The 21,525-nt window shown below is 36.2% G+C and overlaps 2 protein-coding genes across 3 annotated transcripts in view; one reads left to right on the top strand and one right to left on the bottom strand.

Annotated features, from left to right (window-relative positions):
• LOC130218502 (serine/threonine-protein kinase pim-3-like) overlaps positions 1–21,525 on the top strand; it is a 29,302-nt gene that overhangs the window by 5,151 nt on the left and 2,626 nt on the right. The window lies entirely within an intron of this gene.
• On the bottom strand, positions 957–21,201 carry mastl (microtubule associated serine/threonine kinase-like). Of its 2 annotated transcripts, XM_056450701.1 has the most exons (13): positions 20,780–21,201; positions 16,958–17,095; positions 14,294–14,433; positions 14,135–14,223; positions 13,943–14,049; positions 13,675–13,834; positions 13,415–13,584; positions 11,422–12,522; positions 10,588–10,729; positions 9,619–9,639; positions 4,187–4,300; positions 3,586–3,687; positions 957–1,628 (listed from the first exon to the last, which is right to left on the bottom strand). In XM_056450701.1, exons 1-13 carry the CDS (start codon positions 20,933–20,935, stop codon positions 1,471–1,473), a joined length of 2,598 nt encoding a protein of 865 aa, XP_056306676.1. In that variant the 5' UTR covers positions 20,936–21,201; the 3' UTR covers positions 957–1,470. The 2 variants fall into 2 exon arrangements, with proteins under 2 accessions (XP_056306676.1, XP_056306677.1); XM_056450702.1 differs by lacking the exon at positions 9,619–9,639.

The following is a 21,525-nucleotide window of genomic DNA, read 5'->3' on the forward strand; positions in this document are numbered from 1 at the left end:
AACTAGCACACAGTTGACTGTAAAACTGTACAAAGACACAAATGATTTTGTACTCTCTGCTTTGTCTGTTTCCGAGTCGTACATGTACGACTGAATGCTGATCCTCTCCTCCTCCTTTCAATCTGCCTGTCTGTGTTGCAAACACAGAGCGGGCCATGGCCCCGCCCCCTTGTTACGTTGGGCGGGAAGCTGAAAACTAGTCTACATGTGAAGCAACACACCCCTAAATCAGCGAACTGTGGACACAGCCCCCAACATGACACTTTTTAACACATTATAATAAAAAAACTGAATTGTGTTTTAAACTGAACCTAAACTGGCACACTCAGAAGAACCATAATATTAATATTAAATCATAAAAAAGAGGTAAACTATGTGCCCTTTAAATAATTTTCCATTAAAAACAGGTGAAGGTCATGTGACCATTAGGAAGAACGCAGCATCTCATTTCTCACGTTCTCTGTTCTCGCAGTCTGCCGAGTTCGTTCTTCCGAGGACACCTGGTAAGACCGGTCTCCACAAGAACACATGTCCGTTCTCTGCGTTCTTGGAATTGAGAAACAGCCACTGTTTTTCAAATTCTATGAGTCTGAACATAATTCTGTTTTTTTACGTACTATATAATATGGCAGTATGCGTATTCGGACGCAGCCTGAATCTAGTAAGAGCTTGATTATCTGGTTCAGGTGTGTTTGATTATGGTTGGAGCTAAACTCTCCAGGACACTGGCTCTAACTGCTGACACCCCTGATCTAAGCACTGAAAAATGTAGAGACTTCGAGTTTTGCTGTAACAGTTCACCAAATATAACTCACGTGTCAAAGCAGGCAATAGTGTTTAAAGTTAAGAGAAATTGGTGTGCTTGTTAAAAAAATGGCATTATAGTTTTGAAACATGAATTCAAAAGGTTGTTAGTGTTTAAGTGTTCAAGAAAAACTGTAATACAATAGTTGCATTTTATTTTATTTAACTGGAAGCCCTATTAGAATCATTTAAAAACAGGTACATTATAAACCACGGACATGTTTGAAGGTGTGTGTACACACTAAATGATTAATGAATAAAGAAAACGAATGGTGTTTGAAGCAGCAATCGTACTTGCTTTAAGACTAGTTAAAACATTTAGCATGTTAAAATTTCAGCCCGACAAGTATAGTTTTCATGAAAACATAAGTTAAAACAGCAGTGTCTTCAATCTAAATGTGCATTAAAGAGTCGATATCTATAGTAGTGTTACATAATATATTACTTTTTCCGATAACGGATGATTTTGCAGCAATCTGGCAGCATGTATGTGCATATACTGTAGGTAAATAAAAAGCCACCTGACTGCATTCCGGAATACTTTCAAACAAAAATAAAGACACGTTAAAATATCTGACATGAAAAACCAAAGACAAAACAAAGAATGGAAGACGAGCATTATGGGATCCTCAACAACAGTTCTGAACAAACCGCATCTCCACATGCTTAGAGACTGAAGCCGGAAACGGTCAGATGTTGTGCCGTATTCCTGGCCTCAAAGTATGAGGTGTCAGTCTCGTTGTCAGGCTGCGGGATAAAGGGCATCGTCTGACGGTGTAGGTTTTCCCAGTCCACACCATCAAAAAAGGCATGATCCTTCAACTCTGCACAAACACAACACACAAAAAAATGTTAGCTTGAGATAAACTAATCCAACAGCCAGCAGTGTTGGGTGTGTAGAGTTACAAAGCAACTAGTTAGTGTAATTAGATAACTCTTCCACACTGAAACAAGTAAGGGCTAACACCGTGTCCCAACTATTTTAGAAATGCTGTCCATTTTCATGATGTCGCAGCAAAACAACAACATTTATGATAAAGATCACCTGAGGTATAGATTACAGCAGAAAAATGTGTATTGAACATGTCAGCATTTCCTCAGAAAACCAATTTCTAAAGGTGCTGTTGACTTGAAATTTTCCCTGGATGTTGGTAAAAACCAAAGAAATCTATATATGCAAAGAAAACAAATCAAATTATTTAACAAATTAAGTTATGCGTAATAAAACAATGACGCAGGGGAAAAGTATTGAACACATGAAGAAAGGGAGGTGTGGAAAGGCAGTGAAAGCCCAGACAGCAGCTGAAATCTCTTAGTAGATCTTCAGCAACCCTTTATCCTTCGTCATTGTAAATTAAAATTCGCTGCTTCAGTCCAACATCTACATTAGCAGGAGGATGAAGATGACACCAGGGTGGACATTTCAGCAAGACAATGATCCAAAACACAGCCAAGCCAAACTCTCAAATGGTTTCAGAGAAAGAAAATCAAGCTGTAGAATGGCCCAGCCAATCACCTGACTTTAATCCAATAGAAAATACAAAATAAAGATCAGATTTGATAGACGAGACCGACAGAACCATCAAGATTTTTACACTTGGTTGAAGTCTGTGATAAACTCACACTTGAGCAATGCATGTGCCTTCATGCTCCATATGAGCGGCGTCTTTAAGCTGCCATCACCAAAAAAAGCTTTTTATATAAAAGTATTAAATACGTTTCAGTAGTTCAGTACTTTCTCCTTGTGTCATTTCCTTTTTAAAAATGAAAAAAAAAAATTTGTTTTGTTTTATTTTAATGTTCGTATTGTTTGGGTTTTTACCAAAATCTTCAATGTTCAATTCCATGTCAACAGCTTCATTAGAATATTCCCAGGAAAAAAAACATGACGTGTTCAATACTTCTTTTCCCCGCAGTATGTGCTTTAATCTGTGTTAAATGCTACCAATTTGAGTTTGAACATCATTTTACATGACATTTATTGGCATAATGCTGAAAGCAGCAGCAGATAGATCACCACTGGTCTTGAAAATAAAATAACTTGCAGACAGTTTGAAAATGAAAGTCAGAACTGTGACTTCAACAACATTATTAACTCAGTAGCCCATTAATAATGTTAAAGAGGTACATAGTGATTGAATTTCGGTGGGAGTCATCGAAAAGTATCAATAGCTTTTATTGTATTGTTTAAATTTACTGATTAAAAGAATGCAAATTAAAATACATTTACCTATACATCCTTACTAGAGGTGTGACGAGACGCTTGCTCTACGAGACTGGGTTCACGAGGCGTGAATTTTACACTATTTTTAAGAAATCTTCAATGATAAAATGCCGTAAATTACATACAAACACTATTTTTATTAGCTCATTATATTAAATATTTGCTAATATATGAATTTAATGAAGATTTTATTCAACTGAAAAAAAGCAAAACAATTTAGCTGCTTTTTGAAATCAACTTGTAACGAATGGTTATTTACTTGGACATGTAAACACTGCAATACATTTTGCTAACACCCCTGTACAATTTCACATGAGAAACCAAAACTCCTTTCTACAAAGTGAACTTTAAAAAAAATGTATGTACTTTTTGGTATTTCATTTTTCAGCAGTTTCACTTTTATTCAGCAACATGTCATGCCACCGTGACAAACTCTGAGCTACTGGATGAGAGTATGAAGAAACAGACATTGTGATTTAATCTCGCAAGAACACCAGATCTCGTCACACCCCTACTGAATAAACAAATATGATAGAAGTATATTAAGCATGATTCACCTTTTAAGCCGGCCCGTTTGAGCGTGTCCATGGTGAGCAGAATCTCAATGGCATTTCTTGAATTTGGGGTCAACTCCTCTTCTCCGTCTGGCCACGGTATATCTGTACTCAATCATTCATAAAGAGATCAAAAACCACAACCACCTTCTCATGGAGAAAACACGAATCAGGAGATTTCCTTTTTTATGTTAATATCCAATTTAATGTACAATTTTTTTATTAGAACTGATTTTGATAGAGGGTGAGGTACAAATTTTAAAAAGTCATACGGTGGAACTATCAAGTATGAAAGCTTGTTTTATTTTTACAATTTTCACTTTCTTTTCTGAATCTGAGAGTATGTTAAGTTTACTTGGAAAAGCAAGTTTATAGCTCATAATTTAGATATAAACTCAAATATAAGAGATATAAAGTCAGAACTGTGAGATACTATTATACATATTTCTATTCCCTGGCAGAATTAAGTGTCCATAATGATAAGATTATAATGAAGGGGAATAAACACAACACTGGACCAAAAATACAATTGAAGAACTGTAGGAAATTTTAAGAGCCAAGAAAAAAAAAAGACTAACTTGACATCAGCTTTTATCCTTCTTACCTCTGTTGAGAATGTTCTGGAACACCAGCTGAGGGGTCTCATCGTTGAAAGGTGGGACTCCGGTGAGGAACTCGAACAGACAAACCCCCAATGCCCACCAGTCCACCATGAAATCTGTCAGAAGGCAAAAAAGCTCACTCAAGCTCAGAGTACTAAACGCACAACATGCTAGAACACACGTTAGAAAGTGACCACTATTATACAGCAGTGATAGCAGCGATGGCAAGTTGATTTTTAGGGAGAAGGGAAACAGCAGAACACACAAAACCAGCTTGACATGAACTCTTGTATCATGATAGATGATGTTACATTATAAAAAATGAAGAAGAATCAGTAAAAAGCTCAATGCTCTGTTTGGATGCACTAACATGGATATTTTGGCCCATATTTGGAGGTCAAAACCAATATATGGCCAATAAATACAAATCTTGATGTGAGTTTGTTTCGGAGTCCAATTACAAAAACAAACTGCTAACAAAAAAAATAGACAACTGATTTTATTTTAAAGGTGCTATATGTACATTTTTGAACTTTTCTATAGAATAAAATACCATAATACGTTTGCAGATACTCGTTTATCTAAAAAGCAATGCTAAAGTCAGTTATTCTTCATTGAAACTTTCAAAATTTCTGTCTGTGTCCGAAATCGCGTACCTCCCTAATATGCAGTATGCGAAAAACAGTATGAGCCGAGTATTATGTCCAAATTCATAGTATTCGAAAACAGTACTCGTGATCTGCTACCAGCGAAATTCTGTAATAAACATCCAATATATGCTACACTATCTCTTAATGCCACGCGAGAGATTCACACTATAAAGAATGTACTTCAAATGTAGTACCTATTCGAGTAGTAGGCGATTTCGGATGAAGCTTTTGACTGTTTTGTAACACCGCCCTCTGCCAGTTAACCCAATTTTGTTTCAGCAACCCACATTGCCTTAGTGCAGGGATTCTCAAACATGGTGCTGGATTTCCAGTGTCCTGCAGATTTTAACTACAACTTGCCTCAACACACCTGCAAGATGTTTCTAGAAAGCCTGATAAGTGCTTGATTAGCTAGTCCATGTGTGTCTGATTGGGGTTGGAGCTAAAATATGCAGGACACCAGACCTCCAGGACCGAGATTGAGAACCCCTGCCTTAGTGGAAAACACAGCGTATGTTGGTGTTGTCAATCTGGCAACCTGCATATGTGTTGCGTGGTTTCTGCTACATTCATTCTTGCACGGCTACATCACAGCTTTTCATTCAAAACCTTCAGTTGTTGCTGGGGTTTTTTAATAGCGGGTTATATTGCAATCAAAACATATTAAAATGTAAGGTGAGTGAATTATAACAGTAGCGAACTTTTCTGTAATTGTAGTAGTGCTGTGTGTTATTTGTTTAACCTTTTAAGGTTACATGCTGATTGACTGACAGTGCTGCGTGATGCGTAAGGCCAGCAAACACGACGTAGTTATGATGAACACGGTTTCCATAATTAAACTTTATAGATAAAGGGCTATGGCTCTGCATACAATTACTTTTTCTTGCTGGAGTTTATGGCCGTTTCACTTCAGGACGCATCAATGCCGCTCTGTAGGTTTATTGGAGACATTCATAAATGTTCCTAGCAAATCTAATACATTTTGGAGACATAATTGTTATATAAACTCAGTAAATCGCACTTCAGCAGCGTTTAGTTGAAAACGCACAAGAAAATCTGCACTTGGTCAGCACATTTTTGAGGGCATACAGGAAGTTTTGTGCACTATCAGAGGAAATCGGCGAGCAAGCAAAAAGATTCTCATGCTCGTATTAAATGAATGTGATCTCGACTTGTAATACTGCGCTCACGACATTTGTCATTGAAATAACGAAAATCTGTGTAAAAGGCCTGCCACCACAGCTGGACAAATCCTAGAGGAAATACTGTGGTATGTGGCCAAAGAAAGGCGGAGAAAAAAAAAAAAAACCCAATATTTTTAATTTGGATTGCAATACTTAGTTCAACCACTAGTTGTCAATTCTACATACTGAACCTTTAATACACCCTAACTACAAAAATAAATACATCAAATAAAATAAATAAAGAAACTGCTATAAAACATCTAGATCTTTGATTTCACAAAATAATTTACAGACCCCAGTCAATATGGATTGTGTCTTTACATTAACAGAACAATAAAAAATAAAAGCCATAACAATATTACATTAAGTAGGACACATTCAGCATGTCAGGCTGGTAAACCTCTAGTGTCGTTCAAGTTATATTGAAATGGATTCAGTTCAGTTTAATATGAATTGATATTCACAATGAAAAACTCCCGCACTGGCAACATACTTTGAGGGTGGTTTAATTGTTGGAAAAATCCATAGTTTACCAATGAATAACATTAATGCCCCATTCACACGGGGCTTCAGCGTCAACGCTTGACAGAGGGCGTGTCTGAAGTTGGGGCTGACGTGATCGTCATAGCAGCGTCAGCCAATGAAATTAGTCAGCAATAGGCCTCTCCCCGAGCTGGTGTATTTGCATACAGCGATCTGATTGGCTGACGCTTCCGTCGGCGCTTGAAAAGTTGAGCAAGTCCCAACTTCTGCAGAGAACAACACCTCTGAAGCGGTGCAGACGGATTCACAATGCAGTTTGGCAACGCCTGACGTCACGCATTCAAAGTGAATGGGAAGCGTTGAAGCTGACACCTCGTGTGAAAGGGGGTGTACCAATCTCATGAGTAGGGCCAGATGGAATCTGCGGGCATTTTTTGTTATTTCTGCGCAGAATTTTGTTAAAAATCTGCAGATTTATGTGGAATGATCCTGGGAGTATCATAACTAAAACCTTAATATATGTAATAAAAAGTAATACATTTTAAACTTATATTTAATGTTTACAGTGCAAATCCAATTAGAACTACTTTATTTGGTAAACAAAGTGAGTCTTTCATAATAAATCATAATAATTTCATAATAAATCAACTAAAAGACAGAAAATATTACTTTACAAACTATACTGTAAATAAATCATATGAATATTTTCACATTAGTCAATAATAATACTGAAATTAATTTAAAAACTAAAAATATAAATTTACAAAAAATCTGCGGGATTCTGCGCACACAGATTCCATGTGGGCCTACTCATGAGTCTAAAATGAGCATGAATAAATTAGGACATTCTTAATACTTTCAAAGATAATCAACATAAAGCCTTAAGGGTGAGGATTTTCCATTGGCAATACTCTAATTTCACAAAAATACAATAATTGGTCATTAAAAAAACATTTAAATAACTGTTAAACAACACATAATTGCCCAGGCAAAAATCACAAAACACCAATGCTGGGATGTGCTGGGTGGTTTCCAGGATGTTGCTATGCAGCTGCTAGGGTGTTCTGGGTACTTAAAAAGATTGTATCTCTTTCTCAGAGTCTTCAATTATGCAAGATCAGATGTAGAGTACTCTGAAAGGCTATGGATTTAACTACATATGCTACTTATTTTGCTATAAACTGGCACAATTTTTCCTAAACTATCACCCAGGGTTCTATTGTTCAGGTAATCCTGCCCCAAACCCACACCATCAGTGGATTCAGAAGATGTTAGTCTATTCTAACAAAATACAGCAATGCTTTGAAAGCAAAACAAATTCCCCACCTGGTATTAAAGGGACAGTTCACCCAAAAATGGAAATTCAGTCTGTTGTTCAATATGATATGAAGATACATTGAAGAATGTTGAATTGGAAAATCACAGAAAACATTAGCCAATAAAGCACCGTTAATTAGTCAAAGATAACAAAAGTGTCACTTCCTGATAACAGGGTATCTGCAGGATTCTAAAAGTTATATTTAAGACTTTTTAAATATCCTTGGCTGGTTGATTGGTGCAACTCTAATTCTTCATTTGTTAATGTACTGGTTGACGCAGCTGTTATAAGCTATTATAGAACAAAATCTTACTCCACTTACATTAGCAAAATCCCAGCAAATGTTAATTACGTAAACGTTTATTGGGTTCCACCATAGACTAAAAATGGACTTTAGTTCCACCTATGTTGATCTGCGTGATGATAGAAGAAACGATTTAAGTAGATTTCAAAACGGAAACAAAGTCTGATTTATGGGGTAATTCGATTGCATTTTAAGACCTCTAAAATGTAGATTTATATGGTCTTATTTTTATACTAAGGAATTTAAGACTTTAAGGATCTGTGAACACCCTGAATAAACTGGTGCCAAATATCAAAAAGAAAATGGAATTTGTTACAGTAGGACAAATGCAATGAATATGTGGTGTTTTTTGATGCTTAAGATGCTTTTGGTTTAGTTTGGAAGTTCTGGGAGGTAATAATAATAATAATAATAAATTCCTTACATTTATATAGGAATGTTCTGGACACTCAAAGTGCTTTACACATTGGGGGAAAAAAATCTCCTCATCCACCACCAGTGTGCAGCATCCACTTTGATGACGTGACGGCAGCCATATTGCACCAGACACCAGCTCATTGGTGGAGAGGAGACAAAGTGATGAAGCCAATTGGATGGTTAGGAGGCCATGATGGACAGAGGCCAGTGGGAAAATTTGGCCAGGATGCTAGGATTAAACCCCTACTTTTTTTCCTGGGATTTTTAACGACCACAAAGAGTCAGGACCTCGGTTTAACATCTCATCCGAAAGACTGTGCTCACGTCGCAGTATAGATTCCCTGTCACTATAATAGGGCATTAAGACCCACACAGACCGCAGATTGGGCGCCCCCTGCTGGCCTCACTAACACCACTCCCCGCAGCTACCTAGCTTTCCCATGTGGTCTCCACCCAGGTACAGACCGGCTTAGCTTCAGTGGGAAACCATGTAAGAGTTGCAGAGAGCTAGCTGCTGGCTAATAATACCAAACCACTTTTATAATTTATAAACACTTTTAGTAGGTAGTAGGATGACTACCTAGTTGAGGTGGTCTTTCTCATATGATGACGCATAAACAATCAAGTGTTAGGTCAGTAGATGGAGAGGAGTTGTTTTTTACACTACAAAATGTATCCGATCAGATGCATTTTGTGACTACATCTTGAAAAGTTGTGGACAACTCAAACATTCACACCTGTAATCATCCACTTGTATTACCAATAATTGACGAAAATGCATCTTCATACCAGGTGTAAACAAGACTGAAGTTATAGAACACTTCTCTGGATATTTTACTCAAGTTGAATACCCCAGAATTCCCAAGCACCGTCATAACATCCCATCAGAGTTCAGACAGCAGCATTACAGAAGCATTAAGGGTGATAAATCAAGAGCCGCCAAATCACAAAAGCTGTAACCCATAATGGAATTAGTCAGCCACGTCCTCATCTAATGCGTCAAAGATAAGCTGCCCGCACATGCACCAACAGCTCCGTGGCATGAAATCTGAGCCGAATACTTTTAAAACATACATACCATAACGTACAGGCCCTGAAACTAAAACATAATAGCTGTTAATGAAAAGAATTCAGTTCCACTTTATATCAGATGCTTTTATGATTGCACAAATTTGTTCAGATATTCTGGCCATTTTGTATTCTTATCCAAACGTTGCTGCTATTGAGGTGTGTTTGTGTGTATGGTTACGGTTAGGTTCAGGTTTGATACATCTTGTATGAATTCCACATATTCATACGAGAAGTTCTTCACTTTCAGAAATAAAGCTATAAAAGCTGCCACTGGTGCAGTACCTTTTTAAAAGTACATCTTAGTAATTTCAACTTTTTTAAATTATTTATATTTTTAAATATATGCATGTACTTACTACCTTCAAAGGCCAGTACACACCAAGTTAATGCCAAACAACTAGCACTGATGAAACCCAATTTTGTTGTTGCCTCCCGTTGACTCTCGTCTATACCAGAAAGCGTTCTAAGGCACTGCTATATTTAAAAAAAAAGTGGCTTCTTCGAATGGAGAAAATTACATTTTTCTTTTTTGATATTTGGCGCCAGTTCAGCAGGAAGTGACAATTTAGTTCTCTTTGACTTATTGGATAGAAACAATGCTTTATTCGCAAAGGTTTTATGCAATATTCTAGTTTGTGCATAAGTCTAACTCACAACTTTGGATGGAAACAGCTAATATAGTCCCATTAAGCTGCTTTTCAACTGCATTGTATGGTTCTGTTTGTCACATCAGTGTACACATTTACACTGCAGTAAATGTGATAAAAACCAACCCACGAACCTCACACAAATAAGTACCAGGTACTAGGTACAGAACAGGAACTAACCAAACCATGCCGTACCATGCAGTGGAAAAGCAACTACAGGTAAAATTATGTACCTTTTAAAAATATACCACCCCAGTGACAATACGGGCATTGGACACCTGGAGACGCATGTCATAAACACATATTTCATTTATATCTCAAATTCTTACCATGAGCCTTGCCTAATAAAAGTTCTGGTGCCAAGTAGTCAGGAGTTCCCAAAATAGGAGCTCCTTCAACACGTTCAGGACCTCTACGGACACTTTTAGGTGTCCTATAGGGAGTGTGAGAGACAACCATCTGCTGGGGAGTCTAGGAAAAAAGAAAATATGACTCAGAAATGGTTAACCTTTATTTAATTTATACAGCGAAGATTATATACAGTATGCAGTGTTATAGTTGATTATATTTTTTAGTTTATCAGGGTTCCCACGCTTTCACGAACAGCAGATTCAAGGATTTCCAAGGACTTTTTAAATGCACTTTTGCAATTCATACCCCAGCATATGTAGTGCCATGAAAGTGCTTACTGTACTTAACATTTACATTAAAATGTCAGGGTAATTTTCAAAAACTGACCATTTGATAAAATTATGCTCTAAGAACTTTAAAAAAAATCCAATACTTAAAAAAACTAAACACTAGTGATATTCAAATGCCATTTCTGAAATATTGATCAAATTTGTCAGTGTTATTGTACAAGATTTAAATTTAAGATTTGAAATTGAAGAATTTCTCAGTTTTTTTCATTCTGTTTTTGACAACAGAGTACAATTGTTGAAATGAAACCGTACACAAATTTAGTACTTTCAAGGACCTCTGGTTGTTTTTATGTACTTTCCAGGCCTTGAATTTAAGTTGAAATTCAAGTACTTTCAAGAAGTGTGAGAACCTTGGTTTATGTAAATGAAACTGAAACCGTGAACTAAAACCAAACCAAACCATGTAACCCTAGTAAGAACCATGCCTTTAAATAATTCTCCAGTTTTGCTTGAGTTCCTTACCTGGTAAGAAGAGTTGCTCAGACTGGGCCTTTTCTTCTGAACTGGAGTCACAGCATTGTGAAAGGACGCTGACATTTCCATGGCATCAAACGAGGCCAGGCTGAGATGTGACGTACATGAGCGGTTGATTGAGCTGCAGTAGCTCCTAAACGCAACCACATTTTTGGGTTTGAGAAAGCCGGGTGATTTCATCATACTGTCAGACAGGCCATGAGGATGATCAAGCAGCGAACGCTCACGTCCACCCCTGCGCTGCTTTGCGCTGCTATGCTTTGGTGTAGCAATTGTGGGTTTGGCCATTGGGGTGGCTGCAGAAATCTCGTTTTCGTCCAACTCCTCGAAAGACGAAGATAAAACTTCTTGTTTGGCGTCTGTCAATTTTTGTGGCGTGTTAGCAACCAATGACATCTCATGTGCCGAGACGTCAGACTCTAAACTTAGGCTTCTTCTGATGTTTTGCTCATCACCGGGCGAAGTTGAAGAGCTGGAGTTGGGCTCTACTTTAGCCCCCTCTTCACCCTGATCTTCCAGCTCACAGAAGAGGTTTTTGGCCACGGCTATGGGACTAGATTGCTTTGGGCCAGTTCTCTCATTGAACTGTTGACATTTAGGTGCACTTTTAACGTCATCAAGCCCTACAATCGAGAAAATTCCAGTCAAGCCTGTGTGGGCCTTTGAGGTCTTCTCAGGAATCTGGAAGGATCTGTTGTACGCTGCATCATTTTTCTTGCATAGAATCTCAACCTGTTCTGGGCTTTTCTCAACCTCCTCAAATGCTCTCTTCACTGAAGATTTGAGCTCTTTTGGAGGCTCTGGTTTCATAAGACCATTCCCAACTGACTGATGAGGAACAGTCTTCCCCAATGGAGTTGTAGAGTTGTCAGTTGCACCAAACTGGAGCCTCTTTGCAGAAACGTCTGGTTTAATATTCCTGCTGTTGTCAACTTGGTTATTGAGGGGAGTAAAAACAGTGCTGTGATCCTGAGCTCGCGCTTGAAGCGTCTTCCTCTTTTCCCCAGGAGTCAAGGGAACGTTTCTTGACTTTCTGTTGTCAACTTCTCTTCCATTTAGCTGTGGAATATTCTCGACATCATGCAAGTTCTAGAATTGAATGGCAAAATAATAATGATTTACTTAATTGTATGCACACTACCATTCAAAAATCTAGGGTAAGTAGTAGAAAGCAGTGCTATTATTCTGAAAACTTTATTTTTAGTAACCTAGTTTAAGTGCTTCTTGCTTTTAAGGTTTATTTCCTTTACAAAATCAGTGGTCTTCACTGCCTGATTGATATACAATATAAAGTGGGTCTCAGCATTAAAGCACTGCATTAAAATCCATTGTCCTGCACCATGTCTTTAAAATATGGAAATTTATTTCCAGTATTTTCAATTACCGATGTCTAGATCCGATCATGTGATTGGAAATCAGGCCGATCATGCGGTTTCAGACTCAATCGAATATATATATATATATATATATATGTGTGTGTGTGTGTGTGTGTGTGTATATATATATATGTATTCTCATTATTTTAACACATCTATAGTTATGCACAGAGGCATAGAGTTAGGCACAGAATTAGACCTCTTTCTTGATTTCACACAGAAACAACAACGCGTGCAGCATGACATCACTTTTTTGCAGAGATGCTATTGGTTAAATTCTGGCCTGTATTAACACTTTTAAACATGTATTGGCCTGTGTATATAGGCCTGTTTTACACTTATGTACACGTGGCCTATGTATATGGGCCTGTTTTACGATGCACGATTCTGGCTAAATGAGAATCACAATTTTTTGGCTTAAAATAAAGATCACGATTTCCTTATGATTCTGTAGATAAAGGTTAATATGAGTGGGCTAATATTGTTATTCTCAATCACATGGTAAAACTACGTTAATAATATTAGGCCTGTTTTATATACATGTATGTCAGCTGAGTTATGCTCAAACCCCAATAAACCAAAAGCTACTGATGCAGATACACCACCTGCTCATCTTCCCACATGGGGCTGACACAGTTTTCAGAGTCAGTAGTGGATGGTAGCATGCATGAGTGTGTGCTTCCAACACTCAGAGTCTCGAGTCTCTTCCCTGACTTTAACAGCCTTGGTGTCAAACTTCTGGCCAGCAAGACAGGACTGAATACACTGTTGGATGCTAGAGAACACCACAAGTTAGACTTCATTATTCAAGTACAGCAAGAAAGAAAAAAAGCAGACTATGGAAGTACAATAATCTGCCACATACCTAGAGCTCGACTCGTGCACACTGGGGAATTCAGGTACTCGGCACGTCTCTTCATGAGAGGTGAACCCAAAGACCTGTTTCTCTGCTTGACTTTCCCACAGGACATTGGGCTGCCCAATACTGTGCTGCTGTGACGCTTGCCTTCTATAACTGGGGTGTTCTGAAATTTTGAGTCAAAGAGATGGTTAACGACCATTCACACCAAGCAGGGAAAAGCAACATATCAAGCCATACAATATATAAACTATGAATCAGCAGATCTACTTACAAGACCAAGAGAGCTGATCAGTGACAGAACTTGACCTGGTGTTCGAAAATAATCCTTTGTAGGCTTCACCAAAGACGGTGTGGTTAAAATGTCCATCAGGTTTAGTTCTGAACGTTGAGAAAGAAACATTTAGTAAAACCTTCAATAAAAATAAACATCAGTAGCATTTCCCGTTATAAAATAGAAACATACCTCTGTCGAGTTTAACCTTGGAGAGGCCAAAGTCTGTGAGCTTAATGTGACCCTGGTTCGAGATGAGCATGTTGTCTGGTTTTAAATCTCTAAAATAAATGACAAAAAAAGGTGAGTTTGACAAACAAAACACTACAAATCACTAATTTTCAGAAATACCTGTGAATAATGCTGTGTCTGTGAAGGTAATCCAGAGCGAGCGCGACCTCTGAGATGTATTTCAGAGACATGTCCTCATCAAAGTATCCATAAATATGAAGAAGCGATTTCACATCTCCTCCAATCAGATACTCCATCACCTATGAAAGTATTAAACGTGCACTGAAATATTTACATTGCTATATACTTCAGAAAACCTGTAAAAACCAGGAGGATCACAGACGACACTTTCCATTGTAGAGTCGCATCAAATGTCATTTTAGATAAGTGATGTTATATACAGAGAACATACAACTTAAGTGTCATCTTTAATGTTATTTAAAGGGCACCTATGATGCAAAATTCACTTTTGCGAGCTGTTTGCACAGAACTGTGTCTAGGTATAGTGTGTGCACGGTCATACTGGAGTGAAATAAACACAACAAGGCTCTCTTTTTAAAATGTCCTGACATTAAAATAGATATCAAATCCCAGCGATTTTGAGGTCCACCGCAATGTGGCATAGGAGTGCGGTTTTGCCCGCCCACTAGGGTTGTCACGGTACTGGAATTCGGTACTAACCGGTACGTCTATTTCTTGCTAACATTTGAGCGCTGTTGAGGCCGTACTTGGGGTGCTTTCACACTAGCACTTTTAATCCACACCCTGGTTCGTTTGACAGCAGAGTATGATGCAGTTAGCTAGTGTCATCTGAACTCAGGTGTGCACCAACGAAATGTACCAGAGTCCACCTGAAAGAGGTGGTCTGGGGTACAGTTCACGCAAACTCTGGTCCGTTTCATTTCTGGTATGAATGCAATCGTACCAAATAATGGAAGTAAACAACCAACTGTAAGTTTTTATAACGTTCATTTATGTGTGTGTGTGTGTCTGTGTATCATGTACTGTACCTTGGTGACAAGCGGGACAGAGCCATGGCAAACACAATGATAATGTCTGCTTGTCTCCTCCAAAAACAGCTTCTGCAGACATCGTGTGATGTTCTGAACGTGTTAAGTATTTCTACGGCAGATGGACGCGAGTCGCTTTCTGTATGTCCAAAACCAAAAGACTGAACAAAAGCAGAACGACCCCGATGTACGGACGTCTTTCCAGTTTGGTGCTTTGCTTTCGTGTCCGTCACCTAGCAACAGCCGTACACAACAGTAGCTCGATGACGCAAGTGTACCAGGGTTCAGAAGGAGAAAAAGCACCCTTAAAGGCCGCTGATTTGTCATTGTGCTCAACAGAAATGACTGTGATTGGCCATGAAGGTCATCAGTTCACTGAACACACTGCTGTTTCCTGAGTGTAACCACTGATACAGGGACACTGGGCGCTTCAAAGTCACGTCGATCAGCTGGTTTGTCTATAAGCTGACATACAAATGATCCGCTAATGAATTGCAGCTTTATAATGCTCCAGTGTCCCTGTATTTGTGTTTACACTCAGTAAATAGCATTAAGTTCAATGAACTGATGACCTTTACATGCTCAAATGTTAGTGGAAATGTTTTTAAAATTCCAGTATCGATTGGTACTGAATTTCAATATGGTGACAGCCCTACCACCCACCGAATTGATTGACAGGAGCTCATTAACATGTCTCCATAGTAACGATTTGCAAAGAAACTGGGATTAAAAGATCTGTTCTGCATAATCAAACTGTGTACACGTTAATTTTATCAAAAATAGGTGATAATTTTTATTTATTATATTTAAATGCATTTTATTATATATAAAGGAGGTGGAGGGGGAGGACAGGGTTGGCATGCGGTTATCATAGAATTTACAACATCAAATCACAATACATATATGGTTTACTCAGTCTATTTATACTTGCTTTGCCTTTTTTTAAATAAAGCCTTTAGTTAAATGAGAGTCTCTCCATACAGTGCGTTTAATTTACAATTAAATGTCTCTCCTGCTACTTGCTAAAAGTATTTATCATTGGCTGGAAAAATGTCTGGCATAATCCAGTTCTTCTCCAGTTATATTTTTCATTTAAATTGCCATTTTGTATCAATTGGGCTGCATTTTTGGCCTCGTTGGAGACAATTATCTGTCCAGTCATCCTCTGTTATTTGTTGGTCTGACTCTAAATGTTACGTTTTAAAAGGTTTAAAAAAATGGCTTGCTCGATGGGAAATGGTTAACAGATAATGTCATGGTTAAGGTATACAAATTCTAAATGATTGGGGTTGGGCTGTTGTCCTTGAATGGGTTTTTTTTTAACATGTCATCAAAAGTTTCCTGTATTAAAATTCCCCTGACACATTTCTTGGTAGGGGTGAAGAATATATTGTTTAAGCATAGATATCACAATGTGTATTTGCAATAGTGACATCACAGGACTAGATTATTTATTAAAGATTAAATGTTGTTAATAAATTTTACATTTTTAAATTATTTATACAATTATGACCATGTTATTTAACACTTCTGTATTGAATACTGTTAGACTCCCCCAAAACACAAAGCACTGTTTATTTATGTATTTTTGTCTTGATCATACCAGATTATCTAAATTAACAAAATCTTTCCAAATAGAGCTATTCAAATCATCTGGTGGAATTATATCGCAGCAAAACAAAACATTGCAAAGTCAGATTTTTCCAATACTGAGCAGCCCTATTTCTTGGTATGTAAAGTATTGTCACACCCCATGACTCATCCCTGTACATACCAGATAGACTTTAGTAGCGGTTTGAAGGGAGTAAAACAGATGCACAATAAAAGGGCTTTTACTGAGAGCCAGAGCATCTCTCTCAGCTCTCATTTGCTCAGTCATGTTCTTATCCACCATTTCTGCTTTCTTCACCACCTGCCAGAAAGAAAAAAGTTTATCAGTGAAGACGATTTCAAACAGGGAAGATGACCCCGTTGAATGTAGCAAAAAGAAAACATTAATATTTATTACTATAGTTCCACTGCTGTATGAAAACATGAAAATGACAACCTGAAATGCATCACATTTACTAAATAGGCAAATTAGGCATTCACAATTTACGTTTATTTACAGAACAGAAGATTATGCAGACATATTGAGCAGAAAGGATTTCACAGAAAGGATTTTGGGATTTTTTTTTGTAACTTTACGAATGGGAAATTACAGCAAGAGGGAAAAAGTATTACGTAAAATGAAAATAAAATGTATTTTTAGGAATTTTGGGCAAAAAAAACCTTTAAAAATTACATATTAACAAATCAATATGTAATTAAATTATTATTAGGCTGGCTTGTCAAAGCCAACCTACTGTTATCCTTTCTAAACTTATTATTATTTTTTTTTTTATTCTTCTGAGACTAAATTTGCAAGACTATCTCCTCCTAGAGCTTTCGAGCTATGACCACCAAACTCGCACCAGACCTCCAAACTATTCTGACTCGCGTTGCTATATCTTTTCCGACTGATCCGACTTTCGGTTTTCCGAAAAACGTCCCGGGACCACCGGAAAAATCCCATAGACTTAACATGGGATCAAACTTTGTGAGCTCATAACTCTGCATCAGACTGTCGCACAGACTTCTAACTGGGCTCATTTAACTCAGATTATCAATCTGCCAATGACTGATCACCTTTAAACTTACTAGCCACTCCCTAGCAACCACTTTTGGACCCTAGAAACTGTCCCATAGACTTCCATTGCAAAAGACTGCCATTGACTTAACATTGAATCAAACTCTGAGAGCTCATAACTCTGCATCAGACTGTCATACAGACTAATGACTGAGCTCATTTAACTCAGACTACCAAACTGCCAATCACTGATGAGCTTTTAACTTTCTAGCTACACCCTAACTACCAGATACTGCACCCTAGCAACAACTGTCCCATAGACTTCTATTGCAAAAGACTGTCATTGACTTAACATTAGATCAAACTTTGTGACCTCATAGCTTTCCATCAGACTGTCATACTTATGGGTGAGCTTTATCTATCTATCTATCTATCTATCTATCTATCTATCTATCTATCTATCTATCTATCTATCTATCTATCTATCTATCTATCTATCTATCTATCTATCTATCTATCTATCTATCTATCTATAAACTGTTTTTATCTATCTATCTATCTATCTATCTATCTATCTATCTATCTATCTATCTATCTATCTATCTATCTATCTATCTATAAACTGTTTTTATCTATCTATCTATCTATCTATCTATCTATCTATCTATCTATCTATCTATCTATCTATCTATCTATCTATCTATCTATCTATCTATCTATCTATCTATCTATCTATCTATCTATCTATCTACTATTTTTATCTATCTATCCATCTATCCATCTATCCATCTATCTATCTATCTATCTATCTATCTATCTATCTATCTATCTATCTATCTATCTATCAACTGTTTTTATCTATCTATCTATCTATCTATCTATCTATCTATCTATCTATCTATCTATCTATCTATCTATCTATCTATCTATCTATCTATCTATCTATCTATCTATCTGTCTATAAACTGTTTTTATCTGTCTGTCTATCTATCTATCTATCTATCTATCTATCTATCTATCTATCTATCTATCTATCTATCTATCTATCTATCTATCTATCTATCTATCTATCTATCTATAAACTGTTTTTATCTATCTATCTATCTATCTATCTATCTATCTATCTATCTATCTATCTATCTATCTATCTATCTATCTATCTATCTATCTATCTATCTATCTATCTATCTATCTATCTATCCATCTATCTATCTATCAACTGTTTTTATCTATCTATCTATCTATCTATCTATCTATCTATCTATCTATCTATCTATCTATCTATCTATCTATCTATCTATCTATCTATCTATCTATCTATCTATCTATCTATCTATCTATCTGTCTATAAACTGTTTTTATCTGTCTGTCTATCTATCTATCTATCTATCTATCTATCTATCTATCTATCTATCTATCTATCTATCTATCTATCTATCTATCTATCTATCTATCTATCTATCTATCTATAAACTGTTTTTATCTATCTATCTATCTATCTATCTATCTATCTATCTATCTATCTATCTATCTATCTATCTATCTATCTATCTATCTATCTATCTATCTATCTATCTATCTATCTATCTATCTATCCATCTATCTATCTATCTTTAAACTGTTTTTATCTATCTATCTATCTATCTATCTATCTATCTATCTATCTATCTATCTATCTATCTATCTATCTATCTATCTATCAACTGTTTTTATCTATCTATCTATCTATCTATCTATCTATCTATCTATCTATCTATCTATAAACTGTTTTTATCTATCTATCTATCTATCTATCTATCTATCTATCTATCTATCTATCTATCTATCTATCTATCTATCTATCTATCTATCTATCCATTCTTTTTTTAAACTATAACCAAGGCTTTGTCAAGCCAGCCTCAAAGTTTGTCTCGACGAACTTTAATAATCTAGTTTGTACTACTTGTACTGTACTATTAGTATCAAACTGTGCAAATGTGTTGTTTTTATATCAAAAATATCTACAGGTTTTTAAAGATTTTACATGGGTAAATATTAGGAGAGAAAAGGTTTGTTGTTTTCTGTAAGAATTAGCAAAGTGACGAGTTTAATATTATAAAAATAAAAGAAACCTGCTCTTAGAAGAAAAAAAAAACTTATTTCAAAAAAAAAAAGGTTTTTAAAGTATAAACTCACTTAATTTTTTTCAAATTACAAATTTAATGTTTATTAAATGTTAATTATATCTTTAAAGAATCTTTATTTAATAAAAATACAATACTTACAAATTATTATACATGCTTTTATGAACTGGCACGATTTAATAATACTTTTAATTCCTAAAATGTGAGTCCATTTAAGAACCTCATGAGGTTAAAATGCATTTTAAATGTTTTATTTAATCTTTTATGAATAAATATAACAAATATACCAAAATCTTACGACTGACCAGAGTCTGTTTATTTTTTATTTTTTTGTGGATATAATGTCTGGCTTATACATAAAACATAAAAACAGAATAAACTATTACTGATTAAAGAAATAATAATGAACTACTCAACGCAACTTTTGAAATCTATCATAAATATAAAAGTGTATATATTAAAACAAGTATAATCATTATTAATTGCAGCAACATACAAATAAACTAATTATTTGTATACGTTACCTTTTTATTATTTTTTTTTAAGATAGCATATAACATTTTACAGTGAACAAAAGGTATAGATTCCAGAGGAAGGTTATTATAAACAAATATAAACGTACAAATTGCACAAGCATAAAAATTAATTAAATACATGATTTTTTTAAATTGATCAGTGTGTAGGGCTGCTTTATTTAAAGAGCCCCTGATTTTTACTTCACAAAATAATGTAACGTTAGCGGAGTATGTACAATACCAAAAAAAAAAAAAAGTAAAGTAACGTTAATTCCTCATATTCATTGTAAAAAGTACAACTTATATCAATAGCATTTTTATAAATAATGTTTTGCTGGATAATACGTTACCTTGATGGCGTAGAGTTTGGAGTTGCATTTTTTTCTGGCGAGGTAAACCTTCCCAAAAGCTCCTCGACTGATGGGTTTGACGATCACAAAGTCCTCGATGGAAGGAGCTTTTACTGCACTGTTTGAGCTTTCACATGACAATCCACGAGCTTCCATCTCTAAAAAAATATTTTAACCCAACCAGTTCACTGGGTTAGTTTACTAGGGGTCGTTTGTTTTTCCGTGCAGACGATCCTCATTCACATACGCACAAAAACGTTTAATCGTGATTATTGTGCTATAGATCAAACACAAATCACCATGAACGCATTTAAAGGCTACATGTATTCAGACTGTTTCGTTATTCGTTTGTTGAGTCTTCCGTTCAAGCCACCGCATCCATTCTCACTGTTGTTGACAGCCGCGATGCGTTTGTTTTGAAATTTGAAATGTGGCACAAAAAATTGGGTCCTAAAACGAGGTGTTTTGGTCGCCCTAAAACGAGGAAATTAAATAATAGACTGAAACAAATTGAATGTTTATGTTCATTCACGATTTTAGTGAGCTCACGTTAGTTTTATAACGTCATACTTTTAATTTTAATCTTAAAAGAGTTAATCACTTGCTACGTTTTAGCTAAATAAAGCAGGCAATGTTTCGGTCTCCCTACTCTTTCTTTCTGATCTGACAAGGCGCCCTCAGCTGGTTGTGATGGTTCAATTCTTCCAGGCTAGTATGTTGTTGTTGGAGAGGTGTAAAATGTAAAA

Source organism: Danio aesculapii, chromosome 24, assembly GCF_903798145.1.
Source record: "Danio aesculapii chromosome 24, fDanAes4.1, whole genome shotgun sequence".
NCBI classification, from domain to species: domain Eukaryota; kingdom Metazoa; phylum Chordata; class Actinopteri; order Cypriniformes; family Danionidae; genus Danio; species Danio aesculapii.